Below are 27,227 nucleotides of genomic sequence, written 5' to 3'. Positions count from 1 at the left end.
TTACAAAGGAATGGAGGTAGAGTTGGCTGGAGTGGACTGGAAAAGGAATTTAAAAAAGACAGTTGACCAGTAATGGCAGACATTAATGAAAGTTGTTCATTACTCACAATAAAACTATATCCCCGTGAGGAAGAAGGATTCTGGGATGGGGATAAATCAACCATGGTTAATCAAGGAAGCTATGGATAATATTAAACCGAAAGAAAAAATGTACAATGTGACAAAGATTAGTGGTAAGCTAGAGGGTTGGGGAAAATTTTAAAAACTAAGTAAAGTTGACCAAAAAATATAAAAAAGGAGATAAACTATGAGGGTAAACTAGCAAGTAGTATCAAACAGAACTTCTTTAAATATATGAAAAGGAAGAGCAAGGCCAAATTATACTTTGGCCCCTTGGAGAACAAAACTGGGAAAATAATAATGAGAACCAGAAAACGGCTAAGGAGTTAAACAAAATCTTTGCATCAGTCTTTGTGGTAAAAGGTACTAATACCATTCCAGAAAGACTAAATTATCAAGGGGCAAAAGAGGGAGGCGAAATAAATACAATAAATATCACTAGAGGAAAAAGTACCAAAAAGTATCAATAAGGAAACCAATGGGACCAAAGGCTTGATAAGTTGCATCCTAGGATATTAAAGGAAGTAGCTATAGAGATAGTGGATGCACAGGTTGTAATCTTCCAAGAATCCTTATATTCTGGAAATGTCCCAGAGGATTGGAAAACTGCAAATGTAGCTTCCTTATTCAAAAAGGGAGGGAGACAAAAAAAAGCCTGATTTTTTTCTGTCTCCTTCCCTTTTTGAATAAGAAAGCACTGATCCCTGTGGCACTCTACTAGTTACATCAGAAAATGGCCCCAAATCCCAACTCTCCCTCTTCTATTAGTTAGCCAATCCTCTATCCATGCTAAAATACTAACTCCATCATCATGGGCTCCTATCTTATTAAGTAGTCTTTTGTGCATTACCTTATAAAATGCTTTTTGGAAATCTAAATACATTACATCTACTATTTTCCCTTTATCGATCCTGCTCATTACCACCTCCAAAAAATTTTACTAAATTTCTCAGGCATGATTTGCACTTTATGAAGCCATGCTGACTCTGCTTGATTATATTGTGTATTTCTAAATGCTCTGCTATTACTTCCTTTATAGTGGACTCCAACAATGACAAATAGCTTAACATTTGTCATTATTGGAGTCCAGTATAAAGGAAGTAATAGCAGAGCATTTAGAAATACATAATATAATCAAACAGAGTCAGCATGGCTTCATAAAGTGCAAATCATGCCTGAGAAATTTAGTAAAATTTTTTGGAGGTGGTAATGAGCAGGATAGATAAAAGGGAATCAGTAGATGTAATGTATTTAGATTTCCAAAAAGCATTTTATAAGGTAATGCACAAAATACTACTTAATAAGATAGGAGCCCATAGTGATGGAGTTAGATTTCCAAAAAGCATTTTATAAGGTAATGCACAAAATACTACTTAATAAGACAGGAGCCCATAGTGATGGAGTTAGTATCTTAGCATGGATAGAAGATTGACTAACTAATAGAAGGGAGAGAGTTGGGATAAGAGCCCATTTTCCAATATAACGAGTGGAGTGCCACAGGGATCAGTGCTGGGACCACAATTATTTACAATATATCTTAGTGACTTGGATAAGGGAAGTGAATGTACTATTGCCAAGTTTATGGGTGACACACAAAAATAGGTAGAAGGCAAATGGTGAGGATAATGCAAAGAGCCCACAGAGGGGTATAAATAGGTTAAGTGAGACGGCAAAAACTTGGCAGATGAAGTATAATGTAGGAAAATAAGAAGTTATGCACTTGGTTGGCAGAATAAAGAAACTAAGTATTATTTAAATTGAGAAAGACTGCAGAAAGCTGCAGCAGAGGGATTTGGGGGTCCTTGTGCATAAATCTTCAAAAGCTAGCATGCAAGTTTAGCAGGTAATAGGGAAAGTAAATGCAATGTTGGCCTTTATTTCAAAGGGAGTAGAGCATAAAAATAAGTAAGTCTTGCTAGAATTCTACAAGACCAACTTTGAATACCGTGAACAGTTTTGGTTTCCTTATGTAAGGGAAGACAGACTGTCATTGGAGGCAGTCCAGAGAAGGTTCACTAAGTTATGAAGGGTTTAAAAAAAAAGACAAGGTTGAATAAGTTGGGCTTGTACTCACTGAAGTTTAGAAGAACGAGGTGTGACCTGGTTGTGACATACAGGATTCTCAGAAGACTTGACAGGGTAGGCACTCCCTTGTGGAGAGTCAAGGACCGGAGGGCATAACCCCAGAGTAAAGGGTTGCCCATTTAAAGATGAGTTGTTTCTCACAGTGGACAGTGAATTTGTGGAGTTTTTTATCGCAGAGGACTGCAGAGGTTGGGTTGTTAAGTATGTTCTAGGCTGAGATAGATTTTTATCAGTAAGGGAGTCAAGGATTATGGGAATGGCCTACTTTTGGTCCTACGTGTTATGGGCTTATGGTGATACATCAAGGGAAAGTTACCTGGACAATTTGTACCAGGAGACAGTCACAACCTTTATTTTGTGAGTGGTCAGGGACAGGAGAGTGGAACTGCAAGTAAGATAGGTACAGGGACTCAGAAGGTAGAATTGGAGGAGCCTCAACTGTTGCAATTGTCTAACCGGTTTGACGTCCTTACAACCTGTACGGATGAAAATGATGGCTACAGGGTGGATGAGCAAACTGACCATAGCACCGCAATATGGGAAGTCATTCAAATGAGGGAGTTAGTAAGAATGTAGTGGTTGTAGGGGACACTATAGTCAAGAGGATAAACACAGTTTTCCGTAGCCAAGAGGAGGAGTCCAGATGGGTGTGTAGCCTGGCCAATGCCTGGCTTCAAGACATCTGCTCTCAACTGGAGGGGGACTTGCTGTGTAAGGCGTAGGATCCAGTGGTCATGGTTGATGTAGGTATCAACAACATTGTTACAACTAAGAAATAGGTTCTGCTGAGGGAGTATGAAAAAGCAAAACCTCAAAGATCTCTGGATTATTACGTCAGCCGTGAACAAGCTGGCATAGGATAAATGAGATTAGAGAGTTAAATGCATGGTTCAAAGTTGGCATGGAAGAAATGGCATTTGATTCATGGGGCACTGGCACCAGTACTGGGGGCAGTGGGAGATGTCCCGTTGGGATGGTCTACATGAACTGTGCTGGGAGCAATGTTGTGGCGAACTGTATAACTAGGTGGGAAAGACAGATTTAAACTAAACAATGGGGACAACGGATCAAGTTTGGGAAGATCTGATAAATTAACTCGAGAGGACAAAGCAAAAGAGCAAGGTTGGAATTAGGGAAATGACAATCAGAGCAAGGCAGGAAGAGACAGGGGACAGAGTGCACAAGCAGATAAGGCTGGAGGTTATAAAAATAATAAAAAGCCAGGATTAGAGGGTCTGTATCTGAATGCATGTAGCATTTGCAACAAAACAGATGAATTGGTAGTACACTAGAAATAAATATGTGTAATCTGATAGCCATTACAGAGACATGGCTGTGGTTTGACAAAGACTAGGAGCTGAATACTCAAGAATACATGACCTTTAGGAAGGACAAGAAGCTTGGAAAAGGGAGAGGAGTATTTCTGTGAACTAAGGATGACATTGGCACAATTGAGAGAGATGACCTCAGTTGCTTGATGGCTGGCACAAACACTGTGGGCCAAAGAACCTCTTTTTGTGCAGTAAAACTCAAAGACTCTGACTCCCGTTCTGGAGATTAACATGTAGAATCAGTTTAGGTAGAGGTGAGAAATGTAAAGGTAAAAAGTCACATGTGGAAGTGGTTTACAGGCCCCCTGCTGCAGGGCATCTTGAAGGGGAAGGGGCTAAAATGCAGTGGACTTGTAATCCATGCTCTGGGGATCAGGGTTCGAATCCCATCCCAGCAGATGGGGGGATTTGAATTTATCAATAAAAAGAATTGGTAATCAAAAGTCGAATGATGACACCATTGTCATTGCAGTTAAAAACCATCTAATTTGACGCTTCCTTTAGGGAACAAATGCTGCTGTCCTTACCTGGTTTGCCCTACATGTGATTCCAGATTCACAGCAAACACCCTTTGTAGTAACCTAGCAAGCCACTCAGTTGTACCAAATCACTGAAAGTCAATAAGGACCCTTCAGTACATGAATTGCAGTGGCTTACTGCCACCTTCTCAAATCACGGATGAATTTTAAAACCCCAAAGTTAATGCACAGTTTAAAATCAAGATTTGCATGGGAGAGCTCTGAGGGACTATGAGAGGACTCTGTGGCATGACTAACGGGCCCTTTCACGGGGCATCCTCAAACTGCTTAGAGTCACAACACTGAAATTGGGGCAGAGCTGGAAGAGGAAGATTTCCTTGAGAAGCAATTGAAGCCTTTGCCTTTTGGTGCACATCAACAAGCGAATGCAGGAGTAATTGGCTGCATGGTTGTTCCATTTGAGCATTAACAGAGAATATGTGAGAATGGAGAATTCAGGCAAGTGTTAAGGAAGCACTCCATACTAGCCAATCATTAATGAAAGCCTCCAACGTGCTTTTTCTAATTGTCATGGATCATGAACATTAATTCAGCACATCAGATTAGACATCGCACAAGTGCCTTTGATAAGGTACACATTTCATGAAAGTGTCCAAACGTTTTCCAAGCTCTTTGGGATAGAGATGTTAAGTAGCAGGATTGGCATCTTGGTTACCTAGATATGTAAGGAGATATCTGCAAAAAGCTCGTGGCGCAGACATAGCTTTGGGGCATGACATTAGCTTTCTGTTTGTAAGGGGGAGGTCTGTTATATTTGCCCCATATTCATTAATCTGTCACATCCATTAGTCTATAGAGAGGAGGGTTGAATAATGGAGTCTGAGCTTAATGTTGCCTTCTTCATGGCAGTGATCAGATTGAGGAGGAGGAGGAGAAGGGCCAGACGTCAATTAGCCCAGCTTCAAGAGGAGGTCCAGCTTGAGGTTCATGGCCCAGGAAAGCATTAGCAAAATCCAGAAGATAAAGTCAGACCCATCTCACAAAGGCTACTCTGACAACTAAGGGTTTACCAAAGAAAATGGAAATGAGCAAAAGACAATGCTGCATATGTCAGCGCTTGTCAAGAGATGTGGTGAATCATATCTACCACATTATGTGGAAGGATCTAACATTCCACAGACATTCCCCTGCCAGTGCCTGAAGATCATCACTGAGCTCAATTTTTTTGCCTGTGGATCATTCCAGGAATCCACAGGGGACTCTGCAGAATCTCACAGTGCTTAACATGTTACTATGGAGAGCATCTGTCACCTCCTTGATACATTTAAGTTCATCATTTGTGAAGTTCACACCTGATGAAGCTAGCCAGGATGCTACATTTTTGAGATTTGAAGTTATCTATTATCCCTAGAGTATTGGGTGCAAGCAATTGCATAAATGGCTTTGAGAGCTCCATGGCAGCAGCCCCTGCTATTCATTAACAAGATTCCACTCCCTCAATGGTCAACTGGTGTGTGATCCTCAGATCCTGGGAATTTCCATGACTCTTACATCCCGAGTTACTCCCAGTTGCTTCACATCCTCAAAGGACTTCAGTGATCACAGAGATGTCTGCCCGGGATAAGACTCAAACATAAGCCATCATTCAAATGATGGCTCATGGCACCCATGCATCATTCTTACACTGTCTTGGAGTAGAGATCCAATGTGATGCATAGCTCGACACAATCCATCATTGAGCAGACCATCAGCAATCTGAAGATGTGCTTCTGATGTTAGGAGTGCTGAAGTGGGGCTTTGCAGTATTCACCACAGAGGGGCGGCATATCGTGGTTTGCTATGTCCAGCATATCGTGGTTTGCTGTGCTCTTAAATACCTGGCCCTTCATGAGGGAATCCCTTGCTAGAGGAAGAGATAGAAGAGGCTGACAGCACCTCAGATGTTGAAGAGCAGGAAGGGCAGGAACCTGGACAGGGAGATGAGGGTCTGTTTTCACATGAGGACGCCACTGAAGAAGCACAATGTAGACGTCATGCCTATGCCAGAATGGTAGCCACAAGATTCCAGGAGGGTTAAACAGTAGGCAATGGGATACGAGTGGCATGGAGGCACAGAAGATAGCACTGCTGCCTTGCAGCTCCAGGGATCTGTGTTCAATTCTAGCCTTGGGTCACTGTCTGTGTGGAGTCTGCATGTTCTCCCAGTGTCTGCGTAGGTTTTCTCTCACAGTCCAAAAATGTGTGGGTTAGATGGATTGGTCATGCTAAATTACACCATGGCATCAGGAGGATTAGCAGGGTAAATACATGGGGTTACAGGGATAGAGTCTGGGTGGGATTGTGGTTGATGCAGAATCGATGGGCCAAATTCTGCTCTGTGGGAATTCTATAGCCACATTTCTTCTATTTTTTAGTGCATTGAAAGGCCTTTACAACCAGTAACATCAAGAGCAAGTTCAGCATTTGGACTATTACCTTCAATACTCATGATTCACCAGGTTCTAATCTTTGGAAAGGTTGGTGGCGAACCCTGTATCTGTGCGCTCTGATAAGTGAAAGTTTACACAACAGAGACTGCTGACTGCTACGTCCTGATGTCTTTGATGACTTTATCAGGTGTTCTCTAGACAGCTGAGAACTGGAGGGGCCAGGTTTGCTTTGGCTCTCCTGCTGTGGGGCTGATGCACTTCCCTCAACATGTGTAGTTGGAGGTGATGGGATCGACTGGACACTCTTGGAGTCACTTGGGTGGAGAATTCGGAGGTCTCCAGCTACTGGTGCCTCAGTATCCCTGCTTGACTCCCTGAGAAGGGGCTCCTGGATGGAGGACAAAGTGCCCACTACCCTCTTGCCTCGTCACTGATGGATTCCCCCAATGCCTGTGGAGATGGAGTGCAGGTCTGACCACAAATCCAGCAGGATCTGTTGGACCAAAGTGTCCAAGGTGGCTACACCTTTCCCTTGGAGACCTTGAGGTATTCACAAGTCAGAGCCACAACATCAGACAGAATGCATATGGACACATCCATCTTTCACTCTAGTCTGTTGATTGCCTCTCACAGTTCTACCTTATTTTGCAGTGCCTAGTTTGCATAGCCATGTTGAAGACAGTCGCTTGCAGAGGCTTATCATCTGACACAGACTCAGGGGGTGCCTGACGTAGTTTTAAATAATCTATATTTGTATTTGTGGGTGTTAATAAGATATAGTATTAAGAAATTTAAGTTTGTGTTTTTGTGTAAGGAAGGGTTGAAACTTTAGTGAATTTTATATTAAACAAAGGTACCTGCATGTCCATTGGTTTTGCTTTCATTTCAAACTGTGCCTGTATTGTAGTTAAAGGGTTTACCAAGTGAAAGCAAACAGAGTTTAAAGAGAGACTAGGTTGTTGAGTAGCAACTGGGGGACGTATACTGAAAAGTATCAGCACTTGTAGTTCAGTTGGAACCAGGTATCCGAAAAGAAAGTAGTTCTCACAGAAACTACCAGTAGAGAGGCAGGACAAACAAGTCACAGAAGTTAAAGAACTGACAAATCTAGAAACCGGGAATGAAAAGAGAAGTCCCAGAAAGACATCAAAGGGAGAAACAACTGGAATCTAAACAAGGTACCGTTCACTTAAGTTAAAAAAAGGTCAAAAAGTGGCTTCCTGTTAAAGACAGAACCGAAAAGTGTAGTTCTGCTAAAGTCAGCTACTGAGAAGCCAGACATCTGAAGTAATGCTAAGGTTGGTCATACCTTAATACAGCCTGTGAAGTAGTGTTATGTTGCATAGCTGGGAACCTAAGAGATTGCATGGAAGCTCGAATGCACATGAATTAATTCATGGTAGAAGAATATTGAAAGGAGAGATTGGGTTCTGCTCTGGAATCTGACTGCCAGATTTGTGCTCAGACCTGTCCTTCGTCTCTACAGACTTTGGGGGAATCTGTCAGTGCCAAGGTGAGAGGGTGGTGGGCATCTTCACTTCCCTCCAGAAGCCCCTTCTCCTCAGAAAGACAGGCAGGGGCACGCAGGCCCTCATATGGAGGAGGTTTGAGACCTTAGAATCTTCCACCCAAGTGACTCCAAGAATGGCCAGATGATCCTATCCCCTTTGCCGGGATCATAACAAAAGGGTCACCAAAAAGTTGATAAAAAGGGAAAAATAGAATGAGGGCAAAATGCCCCAGGTGGTTGGGGGGGCATGGCTAGGCAGTGCCTGGCACACAGGCAATGTCCACTGGATATCTTGGCAGTGCCCAATATACATCTTGGCAGTGCCAGCTAGGCCTTTCACTCAAACGGTTGTGAATCTTCTGAATTCAGTACCTAGAGTGCTCTGAATGCACCATCACTGACTTTTTCATTTCTTGGAATCAATAAATATGGGCAGTGGGCAGAAAAAAGGAGTACAAGCCAAGGATCAACCATGATCATTTTGAATGGAAGAAGAGCCTCGATGGGCCATCTGGTCAGCTCTTGGTCCTTCTTTTTGATGTCCTTTAATTGCAATTGCATTGTTTCATATTGGTGTAAGCGCTTCACTGAGTTTTCCACAGTTAATAGTGATTGGAATGTTAGATGAGAGCTAAAGATTGATGCTCCCTAGGTCTTTTAATATCTAATGCCTGTTCCTCAATGGGACCTTTTGTGATAAATTGTTATTAGAGTCATTTCAAGTGAGCCAGTTATCACTGGATTGTTAAGCTGAACTAGAAAAGTTTTACAAAGCATTTTTACACTTTTCATTTCCTTCTGTATTTAAATATGTTCACTTCCAATATGCAACGGAGTAAAATACAATATCTAATATAATGATACATACTAAGGTGGGCAATGTTAGAAATACCTACCTGCAAGATTTTAGCAGTTGAGAGGTTGATGGGAAGATATCCACAAGTGTACGATAACAAGGCAAGGCTATACTATTGAAGAAAACAATCTGTGTAAAATAAAAACAATATTAGCTCTTTAAACTACCGTAAAAACATAGTAAAGAATAGCCACCAGCCATCACCCTGCCCTGCTTCACCCGCTCCCCCCTCCCCGTCTGGATATTCAGTTAACTCCATCTCTCTGCCCTGATTCTGAAAACTCTTGCTGAACAAAAATTGACCAAACTCAGTTTTGAAATGCACTGTTAGCCTAGCCTCAACAATCATTTTGAAAGGATTGGCAGAGTTCTGGATTTTCACTGACCTTGGTCAAAAGAAGTGTTTTCTCATATTACCCTTGAACTGCCTTGCTCAGATTTTGAAGTTACAACCTAACCCCCCCCACCTCCCGCTCTCCCTCACCCATTCACTCTGAACCCTTTCACTAGAGAGGGATTAGATTTTTGAAAATTAAATCTTTCAATTTATTTGATCATCTTAAAATATTTCAGCTTGATAACTCATTGATCTTTTTTAATTCAAGAAAATCGATGCAACTTGTCTTTTTCATCCTTTTAACCCTAATTTAGCTTATTAAGGATTCAAATCCCACCATGGGAGTTGAGGAATTGGAATTCAGTTAATTAAATATATCTGGGGTTAAAAAGTTACTATCAGAAATGGTGTCCATGAAACTACTGGATTGTTGTAAAAACCCACAAAGTACTCAGATGTGCTTTAGGGAAGAAACCTGCTATCCTTAACTGGTCTTCATGTCACTGTAGATGTACAGCAAGGCATTCAGATTTATTAAGTCACTAAAACATTTACTAATAGAAATAAAACCAAACAGACAACCCAGTACGGATCTAGGCATTGGACACAACAAAGGCACATCCAGCTCTGCAAATTTTCCATCACCCTAACATGTGATGTCTTGTGCCAAAGCTGGTAGAGTTGTACCACAGATTGGTCAAGCAATAGCTTGATAGTCATGCTCACAAAATTATACCTTTCAGTTAATATCCCAGACTCTTCCATTACCGTCCTAGGGTACATCTTGCCCCACCAAACATGGACAAAATAGCTGAACTCCAGAGGTGATATGAGAGTGACAGCCCTTGACATCAAGGCAGCATTTGGTCAAGTATGACATAAGCCCTATCAAAACTGGACTCAATGGAACCTGGTTGGAGTCATACCTGGCACAAAGAAGATGGTTTTGTTGGTTGGAGGTCAATCATCTCACTTCCAGGACATCACTGCAGGAGTTTTTCAGGGTAGTGTCCTAGGCGCAACCATCTTCAGCTGCTTCATCAATGACCTTTCTTCCATCATAAGAAGTGGGAATGTTCGCTGACGACTGCACAATGTTCAGCACTGTTTATAACTCCTCTGATACTGAATCAGTCCATGTCCAAATGCAGCAAAACCCGAACAATATCCAGGCTTGGAATGACAAGTGACAATATTTTTGCCACACAAGTGCTAGGCAATGACCATCTCCAACAAGACAGGATTTAACCATAGCCCCTTGACACACAATGGCATTACCATCCCTGAAACCCCAACCATCAACATTTCGGGGATTAACATCAACCAGAAACTGAACTGGACTAGCCATAGAAATATTGTGGCTTCCACAGCAGGTCAGAGGCTAGGAATTCTGCAGCGAGTAACTCACCTCCTGACTCCCCAAAGCCTGCCCACCATCTACATGGCACAAATCATGAATGAAATAGAATACTCTCCACTTGCTCCAACAACCTTCAAAAAGTTTGATAAAGGACAAAGCAGACCGCTTGATTGTTATTCCTTCCACAAAATTCAATCCCTTCACCACCAACGAACAGTAGCAGCAGAGTGCACCATCTACAAGATGCACTGCAGGAATTCACCAAGGTTCCTTAGGCAGCACCTTCCAAACCCACGACAACTACAATCTAGAAGGACAAGGGCAGTAGATATCTGGAAATATCACTATCTGGAGATTCCCGTCCAAGTAACTCACCAACCTGACTTTGAGATATATCACGTTCCTTTACTTTTGCTGGGCCAAAATCCTGGAATTCCCTCCAAAACAGCACTTTGGGTGTACCTGCACCTCTGGACTGCAGTAGTTCAAGAAGACAACTCACCACCATATTCTGGGCAACTAGGAATTGGCAACAAACACTGGCCTAGCCAGTGATGCTCACATTCCATAAATAAATAAAAAGTACAGCTAGATAGAACCACCAGAGGTGGTGGCACATTGGTATACAGTCAGAAAGGAACAGCTCTCAGAATTCTCAACTTTGACTGTGGATCCTATTGGGAGGGGAAATATGCTGTTGATTACCATCTATTATCTATCCTTCATCAGCTAATAAACCAGAACTCTTTGACGTTGAACACCACTTGGAAGATGCATTTAGATAGCAACGACACAAAATGAATGCTCAATGGCATTATCACTAGGCGAAAGGGTTAATAATCAAAAGTTTAAAAATTACACAAGCTGCTATGAGGAAAAAAGCCAGAGGTCTTTATAAAAGTCTTCAGATAAGCACCAAGTCTCTTAGTCTGAGAGAATTCATTAAATCAGACATCAGGAACTGGAAGGAGGGAGTGATATACACAGGCACAACTGGGACATCAATGATAACTTGTAACAATGATGAATTAGGTCAACTAACATGCTTAAGTCTTCACACTGATTGGATATTGTAATTAAGCAAGCGTGAGGTGATTGTGAGTAGTTTTAATATCTGTAGCTTATGAATGATGCAATATTAATCAGTAAATGTGAGCAGATAGAGATAACTCGTATACCTTGACTGGTATTTGCTAACTACTTCCAATCAAATTTGAAACTATAATTGCTTGTGTATTCCTGCATTCTGGGCTCTGGCTCATTACCCACATTGGCCTGTGACTTTCTGGGATCCTCGCTATATAGCTTGCATTAAAACAGTTATTCTAGAGAACTCTGTGACTTGGTCTGATTATGTAAAGGGTAAGCTGTGATCAATTAAAAGGCTGACCAACAAAGCCCTCAACAGTCAGGGTCCTTTATGTTTTGTTACCAAGAGTAGCTCTGTAGCACAATCCTGTACCAAGTAGGCTGAGTCCTGGAGGACTTAGTGACTAGATTTGCCATCCAGAAGGTGCTGAGAGAATGAACACAAGTGATAAAATAACCTACACATCCTCACCAACCTATCTGTTGCAGATGCATCTGCCTATGATGGTACTGATAGGTGTCATTACTGTACAGTTCTTGTGGAGGAGTCTCATGTTGTGTAGCACTACCACCATGCCAAACGGGATAGAATAACAAAATCTAATAGCTCAAATTCCTCTCTAAATCACACAACTTGACTTTTGAAATCTATCACCATTCCTTCATCATCGTTGGGTCAAAATCCTTGGACTCCTTACCTAACAACACTGTAAGCACAACTATGCAACAGAGCTTGCTGTGTGCAAGCACCAACTTTCCAAAGCAATTAGGGTTGGGAAATAAACGTGGCCTTGCCAGCAACACCCACATCACATGGACTAACAAAAAAAATTCTACTACAGCTGCGCAGTTCCCACTTCAAGGTCAAAACATCCTTCCTGAAATGCAAGGATGAATCGAACCGAGGAATTGAACTGAATGCAGTACTCGAGATGAAGTCTAATCAGAGCTCTGTAGTGTAATTTCCACACCTTTGTATTTGAGAAGCGGTACTAACAGGCATAAATTTAGGGCCAGCATGACTTGGCTTCATCATATGAAAGGCAGTCATGGCTGAGCTTACAATTTCAAGAAGTGGCACTGAATGGTGTTCCAAATGATCAGTGGTATGACCAAACCACCAAGAACAGCTGAACATTAGTATCATATTTAGTTCCCTGAATTATTGTGTGCCACCCAGAGCATGTTTTTTTTTAAATACAGAATCTTCTTTCTCCTGATTTATCAATTCATTTCAAGCAAGATGTTTGGCTTCAAAGGGCAGTAATTCTCAAATAGGAGATAGTATTTTGCATTCCTTGCTGTTACAAATACAATGATTAGAGGTTTAAGTTTTGGGGCTATATGTTTATTGTAAAATAGAGTAATGGAGGCAACTGCTCCGAATCCTTCTCAACTTAAGTTGCTTGTTTGTTATGGAGACAGTGAGGCCTAGATTGATTAATTGGGTAGAAGGTGCAAGATGCAAGTTTTTGAGGATTTTAAGATTCACCTAACTTTGACTAGAGGAAGGAATCTTCCTCACTGTGAAAGTCAATTTGATGATAAGAGGTTATCCTGATGGAAAAGGAAAAAGGAAGTAAGCCTTTGGGAGATGAGAATAGCTTTGGACTGGGTTCTGGAACATGAAGTGTCCACTTAAGAGGCCATCTAAAGTATAACCACAGGGTGGAATTTTTGGTCATTTTAAATGTTAAATGGGATATCTTTACAGTTGTACAAGTTGTTTACTTATTAGTGCTTTGACAATGCTGTTCTTAGCTTGTTAATTGCATTAAAAATTATGAAATTTGAAATTCTGTGAGATGTTTCAAGTCAGATACTGGGAATTCAAATTTATTTTAAAAGGTATTAGTCTCCATGGGGATCATAAAGATACTGGTTCTTGCATGAGAAGTGAATAAAGATTTCTTAGGTGCATTGGCAAATCTGTGAATAGTGAAGTCTCAAGAATGAAAGCAAGCTGGACAGTACACAAGTGAACAACAAAAAAGCTTGGATGACAGCAGAATATTACATAGGGTGGACATAAGAATTGGACTGGATTACAGCAAGACAGAACAGAAAGATTATCCTAATTGTTACCAACTAACTGGAATTTGAAGAATCAAAATTTTGAGCCCACATTCAGCCTTTAGGTCAAGTCGTGATTAAAAGCTTCAAGACTAATAAACAAAATGATTGGATGAAGAGAAAAAGGAAATGAACACAGATTCAAATAGGCCATGCAGATTATTCGCTGTATATAAAATAAGGTGACTGTTTTGACCATCACAATTGCGTTATTGCATTTGGGTATCACAAGTAAAATAACTAAAAAGTTATTAAAAAGTTATTAAGTTATTAAAAGAAGGGCCTGTTCTGCGCTGTAATGTTCTATGTTCTATGTTCTATAAAAATGCTTCTGCTGGAGGATGCAAATGAGCCAACAGATTCAACAAAAATGAGGATAGTTTTAAATAGAGATGTGGATTTTTACATTGATGTAATATACAGAAATCTGAGTTCACAAATAACACCTGCTATGGCTAAAAAATTTAAGTAAAGAGGATGTATAAACAATTATGATATTAGTTGATTAGTCAACCACTCAAATGATGTGTTGGCCATTGAAAAGACAAGAATGTGAGAAGTTGCCAAATTTAGTCCAATAACTTTCCTGTTTAGCAGCTTGAGAAACTTTTATAATTTAAAGGCACCATATCTATAAAGGCTAGAGTTGTTAATGTTGAGTTCATAGATTTATTTGTTTCAAAGATTACACCATCTATTAAGATTCTCCTAATTCTCTCAACGTGTATTGCTAATGTTAGAATGCTGCGCAGTTTTGATATTCCACCTCTGAGTGTTTGAAAGGATTTCAGAGAATAGAGAAACTTATGAATCCTACAGTGGAATTTAGTGGCCTCCTGTGAAAAGATTTGGTGGTGGGAAGGCATTTAACTGAGCAGCAGAGTAATAGTTGGGAATCCAGCTGCCTTCTTACCATTGAAACCTGGAGTGGGAAACCCTCTTTCACAAGTCTTCTTGACCCAGAGCCAATTGAGGCTTGTGAGTTGGAAATTAAAGCCAACCTAAGGGCCTCACCGTGCTGCTGGTGGTATTCACCAATAGCAGTAGGGACTCACCATGCAGAATGCCTGAAAAGCAAACACTGCCACGTTGCAATTGCTGGCTTCTTTTTGGTCAGCAGCTCTTGGCAGTGATGTGAGGGAGAGGGGTGGTTTCCACCCTCAGACGTCCAGCTAATGGGTAATACCCCGGTTGCCTACAATAAATTCTGCTGTACAATTTATTAAAGTTATTAACAAAAACACTCTGAACTTTTCTCTGAAAAGCCTAAAACACAATCTAATTTTCAACATGCTGAGTGTGTGCACATGTAGGCAAGTCACTTGGATCATGAGCATTAAAACAAATTTAAACCTTAAGCAAGGATAATTAGATTCTGTGCCAATGTGTGTTGATGAAGTGCAAGTTGCTTTGAAATATCATATAAAGGAAAATTCATAACACAGATCAATCATGATTTTCCGAAGATAAGTTGTAATCACAAATTGATGTTATTTACCTGACCACTGGGGATCTCTTCAATTTTCTCCCTGTCCATCATAGGAATGGGTTGCATTCCCATTTTTTTCATGTCGTCACCCTACATGAAGAATATGATTCAATTAATAGAAATCAAATGGTCCTACTTTTCAATCAGTGTCAGAGTACATGTTGGTTTAAAAACTGCAACTATGAAGAGAATTTATAGTAGAATTGCCATATCAAACTTGTGCCAGCAAATCATTATTCCTGATCTTTCTCTACACCCCAACAAAAGGCTGATGCATGCTGCGGCATGGTTCCAACCATTTATTGAATTGCTGAAGTTGGTCATTCCACTTGTGTCATCACGTGTAGTATGGGTTGAATCTTGACAAGAGAGGCAGGTTTGAGAAGCCTGCGTGCTGCATCACATTGAATGATAAGCTTGGCTGCCAGCCAGGTGGGGGGGGCACACTCTAGAACAGTTGCCTGCTGCTGCTAAGGGGCAATTGCGTTCCGCATTTGCATCAATGTGAAACGTGACGAAGACCTTCGTGCATTATTTTCTGCTCTTGCTACTGAACTTGCACAACGTAAATGGGAGCTGAAAATCCTGGCCTTTCTCTGAATTGTTTCCATTGCATTAACATATTTCCTTAAATACAAAGACCAATACTGCACATAGTAATCCAAATGTGGCAGCACCTATGCCCTGAGTAACTGTATAATCCCTGTGTAGGAAGAATTATCTTCCTTCTCTTGTACCCAATTCCCCTTGGAATAAACAATTTGCTAATTACTTGCTGTACCTGAATACTGGTCAAAAAGGACCGTAGGAGGAGAGGTAATAAGCTGTGGATAACGAAGGAGGTGAAGGAAAGTGTTAAAAGCGGAGGCGTTTAGAGTAGCTAAGAGTAGTGGGCGAGAAGAGGATTGGGAGAGGTTTAAATGTCAACAAAGATCGACAAAGAAGATGATAAAGAAGGGTAGGAGAAACTATGAAGCTGGGCTTGTGCTTAATATAAAAAAGGATAGCATGAGTTTTTATAAATATATAAAAAGGAAGAGGCTGGCTAGGGTGAACGTTGGTCCCTTAGAGGATGAGAAGGGGGACTTAGTGGTAGGGGATGGGGATATGGCTGAGGTCCTGAATAACTTTTTTGTTTCTGTCTTCACGGAGGAGGACGTGAATAATTTGCCGGGTGTTAGAGATGGAAAGGTGGTAGGACTGGAGGGTCTTAATGACATTACTGTTACTAGAGAGGAGGTGCTCGACAGACTGGAGGGACTGATTGTGGACAAGTCGCCAGGACCGGATGGAATGCATCCGAGGGTTCTGAAAGAAATGGCGGAGGTGATAGTGGATGCCTTGGTGGTTATTTTCCAGACGTCACTGGATTCCGGGGAAGTGCCGGAAGATTGGAAAGCGGCTAATGTTACGCTGTTGTTTAAGAAGGGTGCCAGGCAAAAGGCAGGGAATTATAGGCCGGTTAGTTTAACGTCTGTTGTAGGTAAAATGTTAGAATCCGTCATCAAGGAGGAAATAGCGAGGCATCTTGAGAGGAATTGCTTGATAGAGCAGACACAGCACGGTTTCGTTAAAGGGAAGTCGTGTCTGACAAATTTACTGGAGTTCTATGAGGATGTGTCTAGAGCGGTGGATAGAGGAGAGCCGGTGGATGTGGTCTTTCTTGATTTTCAGAAGGCGTTTGACAAGGTACCTCACAAGAGGTTATTGCAGAAGGTCAGGGGACATGGAGTTGGGGGTAGGGTGTTAGCGTGGATAGAGGATTGGTTGTCAAATAGGAGGCAGAGAGTGGGGGTCAATGGGTGCTATTCGGATTGGCGGATGGTGACTGGTGGAGTGCCCCAGGGGTCGGTGCTGAGGCCTCAGCTATTTACCATTTATATAGATGATCTGGAGGAGGGAACAGAGTGTAGGGTGTCGAAATTTGTTGATGACACCAAGATTGGAGGAAAGGCAAATTGTGCGGAGGGTGTGGAGAGTCTACAGAAGGATCTAGATAGGCTGGGCGAATGGGCCAGGAAATGGCAAATGGAATTTAATGTTGGCAAGTGCGAGGTGGTCCACTTTGGTAGGAATAATGGTAGGAAGGATTATTACTTACGTGGTGAAAAACTGCAGCAGGCGACGGTGCAGAGGGACCTCAGGGTCCTTGTGCATGAGTCGCAAAAACCCAGCTTGCAGGTGCAGCAGGTGGTCAGGAAGGCGAATGGGATGCTGGCCTTCATAGCGAGGGGGATTGAATATAAAAGTAGGGAGGTCTTGCTGCGGCTGTAGAGGGCATTGGTGAGGCCGCAGCTGGAGTACTGTGTGCAGTTTTGGGCGCCGTACTTACGCAAGGATATTTTGGCCTTGGAGGGAGTGCAGAGGAGGTTTACATAAGAAATAGGAGCAGGAGTAGGCCATCTAGCCCTTCGAGCCTGCCCCGCCATTCAGTAAGATCATGGCTGATCTGTCGTGGCTCAGTTCCACATTCCCGCCCTCTCCCCATAACCCTTAATCCCCTCTCTTATCAAAAACCCATCAACCCGCGTCTTAAAAATATTTAGCGAGGTAGCCTCCACCACTTCAACGGGCAGAGAATTCCAGAGATTCACCACCCTTTGAGTGAAGAAGTTCCTCCTCAACTCCGTTCTAAACCGCTCCCCCTTTATCTTGAGGCTGTGCCCCCTAATCCTACTATCCTTTGTGAGCGGGAAGAGTCTCTCCACCTCTATCCTATCCATCCCATTCATCATCTTATACGTCTCAATGAGATCTCCCCTCATTCTTCTAAACTCTAACGAGTACAAGCCTAATTTATTCAGCCTCTCCTCATAGCTCAACCCCCTCAACTCCGGCATCAGTCTAGTAAACCTCCTCTGCACTCCCTCCAAGGCCAAAATATCCTTGCGTAAGTACGGCGCCCAAAACTGCACACAGTACTCCAGCTGCGGCCTCACCAATGCCCTATACAGCCGCAGGAAGACCTCCCTACTTTTATATTCAATCCCCCTCGCGGATGATGCTGGAGTTGAGGGGGTTGAGCTATGAGGAGAGGCTGAATAAATTAGGCTTGTACTCGTTAGAGTTTAGAAGAATGAGGGGAGATCTCATTGAGACGTATAAGATGATGAATGGGATGGATAGGATAGAGGTGGAGAGACTCTTCCCACTCAGAAAGGATAATAGGACTAGGGGGCACAGCCTCAAGATAAAGGGGGGGCGGTTTAGAACGGAGTTGAGGAGGAACTTCTTCACTCAAAGGGTGATGAATCTCTGGAATTCTCTGCCCGTTGAAGTGGTGGAGGCTACCTCGCTAAATATTTTTAAGACGCGGGTTGATGGGTTTTTGATAAGAGAGGGGATTAAGGGTTATGGGGAGAGGGCGGGAATGTGGAACTGAGCCACGACAGATTAGCCATGATCTTATTGAATGGTGGGGCAGGCTCGAAGGGTTAGTTAGCCTACTCCTGCTCCTATTTCTTATGTTCTTTGATGTGGCACCTTTGGTGCTTTCTGAAAATCTAAGTACAGTACTTAGGTTCCCCTTCATCCACAGCATGCTACATCTTCAAAGAGCTCTAATAAATTAGTTAAACATGATTCACAATATTAAGTTGGCTCCGCTTGATTGTCTTGAATTTATCTAAGTGCTGTGTAGTAACATCTTTAACAATATGTTCTAACATTTTCCCTGTAACAGATGCTAAGCTAATAAGCCTACAGTTTCCTGCTTTCTATCTCCCCCTCTTTTTGAATAAAGGAGTTACATTACTTACTTTCCAATCTAATGGAATGTTCCCTGAATTTAGTGAATTTTGGAAAATTAAAAACCAAAGCATCAGCCATCTTACTGGTCACGTCTTTTAAGAGTCTTGGATAAAATCCATCAGGATCTGGGGACTTTTCAACTTGCAGTTTCAACAATTTACTTCCCTGGGGGCGTTTTTCTTGAATCCCTCCCTCCCTTCCAAATCCTGATTTCCAGCTATTGCTGAGATGGTACCTGTATCCTCTACAGTTTAGATCAATGCAAAATACTGGTTCAATTTGTCTTCCATCTCCTTAATTTACATTCTTAATTCCCCAGACATATTTTCTGTAGGATCAATGCTCACTCTGTTAACTCTTTTTTTAAAAATATCTATAGAATCTTTATGATCCGTCTTTATATTTCTCGCTAGCTTGTTCTTGTATTCAAATTTTGCACTTCTTATTAATCTTTCAGTCATTCTTTGTTGTTTTTATATTTTGTCCCCCTTCCTTATGATGTACAATATTTTCCAGAAAAATATTCCTCTAGCTGCTTACAATTCCTGCAAATGTGTTTGTCTGGGATCACCAAAAATCAACATTCCACAGCTGCACCTGTCCTGCCATTAGTAGTGATCCTATTCATTGATTTAATTACTTTCTTAATTAACTTAGAATAATTCTTATGTATGTTACAACGTACTCATTAAATGCTAGTACCACTTATTACTAAAAGTTATATGTTTCTTAATTACACAGGCATACATTTAAGGTATTTATTTTAGCTATTTTATTTTTATTTCAAAGTTTTAGTTTTTTATTTGTCGATTTACCTTAACTTTGGTGTCTTAAGCTGGCTATTAATACACTGTCTCTGACAGAAAGCACTTAGCAGCCAATCAAATGACAAGTTTCCCATTTCTGTTATGTCCAGAGGTGATTCAGATTTGAGGTTTTTAAAGATTTATAATTTCAACAACCCAACCCCGCTCTTCTTTGGAAATTAAAATTCAGTGTAGCAGGGTATCAGCAGATGAAGACATCAGAAATTTCCTCAATTTTGCTTTAACTAAAAGGTTATGTTTTCTTCGCAGCAAGGGTCACTGAACAGAAATCAGAAAGGAACACCTAGCTGATTTTTCTATTAGATAAAGCTGGTAAATGCTTTGAAATTTTTCATCAGCCTGAGGATAGGGGGAACCAAACAGAGCACCTCAAAACTCTTGGGAGACAACTCATAACTTCTCCTTTTAGCACCAGAGTAGATTTTAAAGATGGTTCTGAAACTCAATAACCCGCTAACCATAATTGTTCAATGATTCATTCTGATTCCTAAAAATAAACAGAACTGAACATGCTGAACTATCTTACCTGAAAAAAAGTTGTAAGAATAATTATAGGTATCATAATTCTGTACAGCAATGGTTTATCATATTTATTTATCTCTTAATACACAATTCGTTAGTCCCTGCTACTATATGCCTGAACAAACTAAAGACATAATGGAACATACAGAATATGTTAAGTATAAATATTTCCATAGATATAAAACCTTTTGTTACAGTATTTAATAAAAGTAAATATTAAATAAAAAGAGTTTAACCCATAAGAGTTTCAGATTTGATAGTGATCTGTGATTTTTCAGAAGTATTTTACAATCAATGGTTGTATTGATAAATTTAAGAATCAGCCAACATTATGGTCTGAACTAAGAGACTAAAGTCTGAGTTATTTTGATGTTATGAGGTATTAATGAAGCAAAAGGTTGCACTGCCAGATGACACTTCTTAAGCAAATCTGTGCATATGCACATGTGAAAAATGGATTTGCTAATCTAATTTTTGTAGTTCCATCGGAAATAAAAGACAATACAGTTTGGATCAAGTATTTTCTCCAATCCAATTCAACTACAGCAAACACTTTCCCAACAGTGCTATCTCCTTTCCTTAAACCTTGATTCATACCAGTGTATAATTCTGATAAAAAGCCTTGACCAACGCCTTTTTCAATCCTAATGTGTATTTTAATTTCAGATTTACTGGCATTTCCCCTCTCACTCCCCATTCACACTGCCCAACCTACATTTTCTAGTCTCCACATTACCCCAAACCCTACCGTGCGATCTGACGACCTCGTTCCACCCATAGATCAGCTTGGTGAGGTCATGAGATCACGTGAGAAGGAAAAAAATGGGAATTGTGTCTGTTTTCTTGGCAGTTCCCCAAATACCAAACATTATTTTCCAAGCGTGATGAGAAGCGTGCCTAATAAATTGGGCGGGAGGGGGTGTGTGTGTGTGTGGCGGCAGGAGGGAGGCAACTGGGTAATGGGGAGGTGATAGGAACTATGATTCAGGGAAATCCCATTGACAGTGGTGGGACCAGTAATTTTTGCAACTGATCAATAGTGGGCCGACTTCCCGTTGTGAGGAGGCCAGAGAGTATTGTCCCAAGGCCTGCTGGCCACCTAAGGAGTGTTCATAATCCAATTCAATAGGCTAATAACCAGTTCTAGTATGCTTCCAACACTGATACACTTAAAAAGACTGGCTACTTGAGGTCCTATCCCACTGCTGCTGGTATTAACCTACTGGTGAACAGGGGGCTTGCCATGCAAGAAGCATAACAAGCAAAGCCTGGTGTGTTTCACTGAGAGGTCCCGGAATAGTGGGAGGTTCTTATTCAAAGGCAGTCAATGGCTGAGCAATGGATCCAGCATTGAGAAGGGGGATACTACTGGAAGTCACCCCCTCCTGATCCCTCCATCACTCCCCCCCATCACTCACTTGTGACCTACGTCCCCCCCCTCAATCTGAAGCTCCAAATGGATATGGGACCAGCATTAGCCATCACTCTCCAGTGGCGTTGACGTGTACAAAGATCTACCTGCCTCTAGTTGCACCACTTCCCCCCCTCCTACCCCTGAGTTTTTGATCTGGCAGATGACTCACTGGTGTCCTGTTAAGTACCAGAATGGCATAAGATGGGATAGGTCTTTTTTAAATACAGGTGATGTGTGAGCCTTGCCAAGGTCAAGATCTCTGTTGGCTCCATAAGATTCTGCCTTAAAACAATGTTCCTGCTGAGCAATTCCCCAAACATCAATTCCACTGTCCTGTGGAATCACTGGTTTGGTTCACAATCAGCACCAAACTATTTGATGTGATCCAAATACAGATCAGTTCTCCATTCAGTCACATGGAACTGCAGTCCAAGGAGACAGGGCTACTAAAATTGTCATCAATTAGGTAGCTTGATCACAGTTTGTGTAGGGGACTTTTGGTTATGGCTTGATGGTAATCTCTGCAGTTATAGGATTAGTTACTGGTAGAATACCGGGATATTACAGTTATGTCTGTTTCAGAAGGTCTCTGCAATGATTTAGTCTGGATGTCTTCATACTACTACCAAGCTTGTTTTTTAGTAGAATACAACAGAGATATACCTCTTTCCAGAATTCAGCATAAATATCATTGGTTGTTGCTTTGCACACTGGCCACAACTTGGTGACAGAGCAGAGATCACAAGATGTCATCATTAGACCAATCACCTTGTCTCTGTTGGAGAAAAAAAACAAAATAAAGCTGAAAAATAAATGACCTTTGAAGATTCTGTTCAGTTCATTACTTGTTTAATACTACAAATTTTGATATATTTTGTCCATTAAGAACTATTTTAATTTTTGCACATTCCTATATACTCAGCAGAAAAAAACTTTCCCACACTGTAGAAATTCTGATACTTTTTAAATTCCCTCTCATGGGAAACAGAAGAAATAGATTTTTGGATTTATTGGCCACATGTGTTAAAGCTTCTCTGAATCCTTGAACAAAATGTGGAGATGCTGGTGTTGGACTGAAGTGGGCGGAGTAAGAAGTCTCACAACACCAGGTTAAAGTCCAACAGGTTTATTTGAAATCACGAGCTTTCGGAGCGCTGCTCCTTCATTAGATGAGTGGAGAGGCAGGTTTCACAAACATGGCATATATAGACAAAGACACAATTGCAGGCTTAAGGTTGGAATGCGAGTCTTTTCAGGTAATCAAGTCTTTACAGATACAGACAGTACGAGTGGAGTTCTTGAACAAGGACTCGCATCAGATGAATTAATGGGAACATACCTAGGGTTTCCTTATGAGGAAAAAAATAGAACAAAAGTTAGAAGATCTTATAAAACTTTTCAAAATTATGATAGGTTTTCATAAAGTAAAATGGCAAAAATAATTTCCAGTGTCCAGTGAATTGGTAGTATAAGCATAAAATATCAGAATACCAAATGAAACGGTGGTGAAAATATAATCCACAATAGAATAACAGATTTCTTAAAGGGAAATGGATTAAAAAGGTAGAGAAAAGGAACTAGATCATAGATCTTTGAGAGATGAGACAGGCATAATGGGATAAAGACTTCTGTACTGTAAAATTCTGGTTCAAGATGTCCCTTGCTTCATGGAGTTAGAATGTACAGTAGACTAGCCAGGCATTTGCGATACTTATATTCCCCATTTCAAACACCTGAATTCTTGCAATCCGAACACCTGACATAAACTGTGGGAATTCAGCTCTTTATTGCCAAGCTACAATACTTGTGAAGAGAGTAACAGAGTTAACATTTTAGATCAGGACTTAGAAAAGTTAGAGATGTAATAGGTTTTGAGCAAATGGAAGGGGACAGGATTGGAACAGGAACTAAAGAGAAGAACATCTGCGATGGGGTGATGGGCAGGAGAGATTAAATGAATTCATGGTGCAAAGCTAAAGGGAATAATAATGGAACATTTCTAACTTTTTCCAGTTCTAAAGGTGATCATGGACCTGAAAATTTAATTCTGCTTCTTTCTCCACTGTCAGAATTGTTGAGTTTTCCAGAATACTCTGTTTATATTTAAGATTTCCAGAAGCTGAAGTATTTTGCTTTTGTAAGGGAGAATTCAAACTGTTTCAATAATCTTTTACTATTTCTGTAATAGTTTTCTCAGCACGTTGTAATTACAGTTTAAATACAGAAGAAATTTACCTGTGTGTTTGATTGTTGATGTCCAATGATCCTGCGTCTAGCAGGTCATTTAACTGTTTCCTATTTCCAAAATATAGTGCAAGATCAGTGGCGATGATGGCTTTCCGAATGATCTCTAGCAGCTGTTCATAATCATCAGAACCAAGGTTGGAGAAAATATTATGCCCTTCCAGCTGGTGGAAAAAAAAATTCAATAAACAGTACAGAGGCTAATTTTAATTTTCACTACTTTATTAAAGAGTATTTACATGTACTTCATCATTCACGTCACACCTCTGACAGAGTGTTTTGAAGTTCTCTAACATAAAGCAACCTGGGATTTAAAACATTAATAAAGATTATTAAAACTGAGTGGATTAGCTTAGAATATGAATCACAGTCTGCCTTATATACGGAGGTACAGTCTGCACAGAAACATATACAACCACAGTTAGAGAATTTAAATATGTATTTTTGCAAGTGTATTATTGAACAGGCATGCATCTTGACTAATAGCATAGGATTCTAAGGCATCATGGGAAATAGGCCAGTAAAGTGAACCACATTCCTTATAACAATACACCCATAAAAGCATAGCTCTTATCAGCATGGGTACCAGACTGCTCAGTGAATGAGACATTCTTTGAGTAAGGACAAGTATATGACATTTACTAATAATGATTGACCTGTACTAATGATGAGCAGCGGCTCATGATGAGCCAAAAGGCAGGTAAAATGTCTTTTGGAAGTTGTATAATTGTTTTGCCACTGTGAGATAACTTCAGAGAAGAGTTGGATTGCCCAGCCTTCTCTCCCAGCGTGCGTTGGTCAATAAAGAAATGTTTTTTCACAAGGATACTGTGTTACAAGTCTTTGTTTTAGCTAATGTTAAGCTCAATATTTAGCCTCTGAAAAAACCCTCTGAATTCAATGATAATGCACCCACATTAACATGTGATTAATAGCCTGGAAACCTGATTCTCTACCCTTCTGCCTCACCAGCTGGATGTCATGTGGGCATGATTTGGTGCAAGTCCTAAAAATTGGGGATCTGATGCCATGAAATCAGGGAAAAGCATGGAGGCAAGTGTTCCTCTCAATTTTATTCTGGGGTGTACAGGGAGTTGTGCTATCCACCTGGGGATGGGGGGAATTTGTGATGGTGGGAAGGGGGTGACCTTGGTGGTGGAGGGGGGGAAACGGCGGGCAGTACAGTTAAACATTAGCAACATACTCAATCCAGAATGTTTGCTACAATAATTCACAATGTTGTGTTGCCCTTGGTTCATTTCACAAACCACAGCTGTTGCCACTCCTCCTTGAACTCCTTTCCCTCACACAGTCTGTCACTTTCACTAGGGTTCTCTTGCTTACAGATATCATTGAGTCAAACTGCTGGCATGCCTCCTTGATCTCCTATCTTTGACAGCCCCATATCAGATAAGGGAAGGTCACAGCTGAGATCATTGCACATGAGGATGAGATACACCAATAGCAATTGAGAGCTGTGTTGGCAGACAACCACATTACATCGAAGACTTCATTATTCATTAGTCAACGCTCCATGACAGCCTTATGCACTCTCACTCTGTCCTGCAGCTGCTCATTCTGCCCTCATCTTTATCCCACTGGATCACATTTATAATCTCAGTCCTGTCCCAAATTTTCCTGGCCCACTGCATTGCTCGAGTAGCGCAACCCCCAGTCCCTATGGTCAGCTGCTCTCTCTGACTCCAACATGGGTGGAATTTGGGCTGTAATGGCTTTTGGTTTCCCCTGTCAGCACTAGCTCTTTCAATTTAGTGAGGTCTGGGATCTTTTGAATCCACAGTTGAACATTATTTGCTGCCATTGGGAGAGTCTCCAAAAAATTCATCATCATTACAGTCTCTTCCATTGGGAGTACCACCAATGGGGTGTCTGCTAATGGCAATCGACTCAAGGCTTCTGCGTTAGCGACTCAGCCTCCTGGATGGTGTTCCAATTGGTAACTGTAAGTGGTCAGTAATAAAGCTCCCTACTGTATTTGGGCCGATGCTATGGGCGGCACCATCTTGTCCTCCCTTAGCAGTCCCAGTAGTGGTTTGTGGTCTGTGACAATGACAAATTTGTCTGTCTCAGTCTCAGAAGAGATAAGGAAGCATGTGGGAGACTGGGGAGTGGAGCACAGAGGAATGGTGGCTTGTGGGGTCCACGTGGCACAGTGAGAGATGTCCGAGAGGGGGAATGGTGAGAGAAGATAAGAAGCACTCACTCTGACAGCACAGACGAGATCATTTATTTTCTTTCAGCTCTGTGCCTCCATCCTCTTGTGGAGAGTGCTGACAATCACCAGCTGGGCCATTGTCTCCCATGCGGGGCTGGTGACCTTATTGCCTGCAGGTAATTGGTAGCCCTTCTCTTCTCTACAGCATCTAGCAATCACATGAGGGCCCCCACTGCTTGGAGCTGGCTTCTTGGTTGTCATTCTCTTGGTTTGACTGTGAGCAAGGGCTCTGGAGCTGTTTAAATGCAGTGCTCCCTAGATTACACTGCTCAGATGGCTCTGAGACAGGCGAATCAGATTCCTTGCACCACTTGTGCAGCATTTTTCACGTGTAGAAACTGTTTTCAAAGTGCCTAATGATTGCGGTCCAGAGTGCTCTGGCAGCGGATTGTTGGGATTTGCACTGGCTTTCACACCAAAATTGCCTAATTTTTGTAAAATTCTGCCCATGACCTAGCTTTTGCAGTCAGCGTGAATGAGCTACGTTCTTTGTTCATAACATTTACCTATAGTCTTTCTGTAGATTTCTGCACTGTATTTGTGATGACTTTTGCAGTCAGCGTGAATGAGCTACGTTCTTTGTTCATAACATTTACCTATAGTCTTTCTGTAGATTTCTGCACTGTATTTGTGATGATTATAGAGAGCAGTACCATCAACAGAAGGTCTACAAAGAACAAAGAACAGCACAGCACAGGAAACAGGCCCTTTGGGCCTACAAGCCCGTGCCACCCACTTTAACACACTCAGTGAGTGCCTTATTCAAGTCTTATGTCACTCGTTGACGTTTTTGTCTAACTCTAGTGGAACTCCAACAATAAAGAGGGTGGAAATTTAGGGAATTGTATGTATGCCAGATTAAGGGAGATCCAATTAAGGGACAATTTATTGATGCCAATCAGCCTAAAAAGCACATTTTTGGGATGTGGGAGGAAACCGGAGTACCCAGAAAAAACCCATACAAGCATGGGGAGAATGTGCAACCTCCCACAGACATTGATCCAAGCCGGAGATCCGACCCAGGTCCCTGTAATTGTACAGCAGACAGTGATAGTCACTGAGCTGACGTGTTGCCT

At 41.4% G+C, this 27,227-nt stretch overlaps 1 protein-coding gene across 5 annotated transcripts in view; it reads right to left on the bottom strand.

Annotated features, from left to right (window-relative positions):
- The window catches only part of pde10a (phosphodiesterase 10A), a 455,060-nt gene that overhangs the window by 6,247 nt on the left and 421,586 nt on the right, over positions 1-27,227 (bottom strand). For all 5 annotated transcript variants that reach the window (XM_080200357.1, XM_080200352.1, XM_080200353.1 and 2 more), the window contains 4 exons: positions 23,907-24,079; positions 22,335-22,446; positions 15,168-15,248; positions 8,851-8,939 (listed from right to left, as the gene is read on the bottom strand). In XM_080200357.1, coding sequence (XP_080056483.1) covers positions 8,851-8,939; positions 15,168-15,248; positions 22,335-22,446; positions 23,907-24,079 — 455 coding nt within the window. The remainder of the gene's footprint in view (positions 1-8,850; positions 8,940-15,167; positions 15,249-22,334; positions 22,447-23,906; positions 24,080-27,227) is intronic.

Source organism: Carcharhinus amblyrhynchos, chromosome 12, assembly GCF_965287045.1.
Source record: "Carcharhinus amblyrhynchos chromosome 12, sCarAmb.v2.hapA, whole genome shotgun sequence".
NCBI lineage: Eukaryota > Metazoa > Chordata > Chondrichthyes > Carcharhiniformes > Carcharhinidae > Carcharhinus > Carcharhinus amblyrhynchos.
The sequence above is the reverse complement of the archived record's forward strand: the minus strand, read 5'-3'. Positions and strand labels throughout refer to the sequence as shown.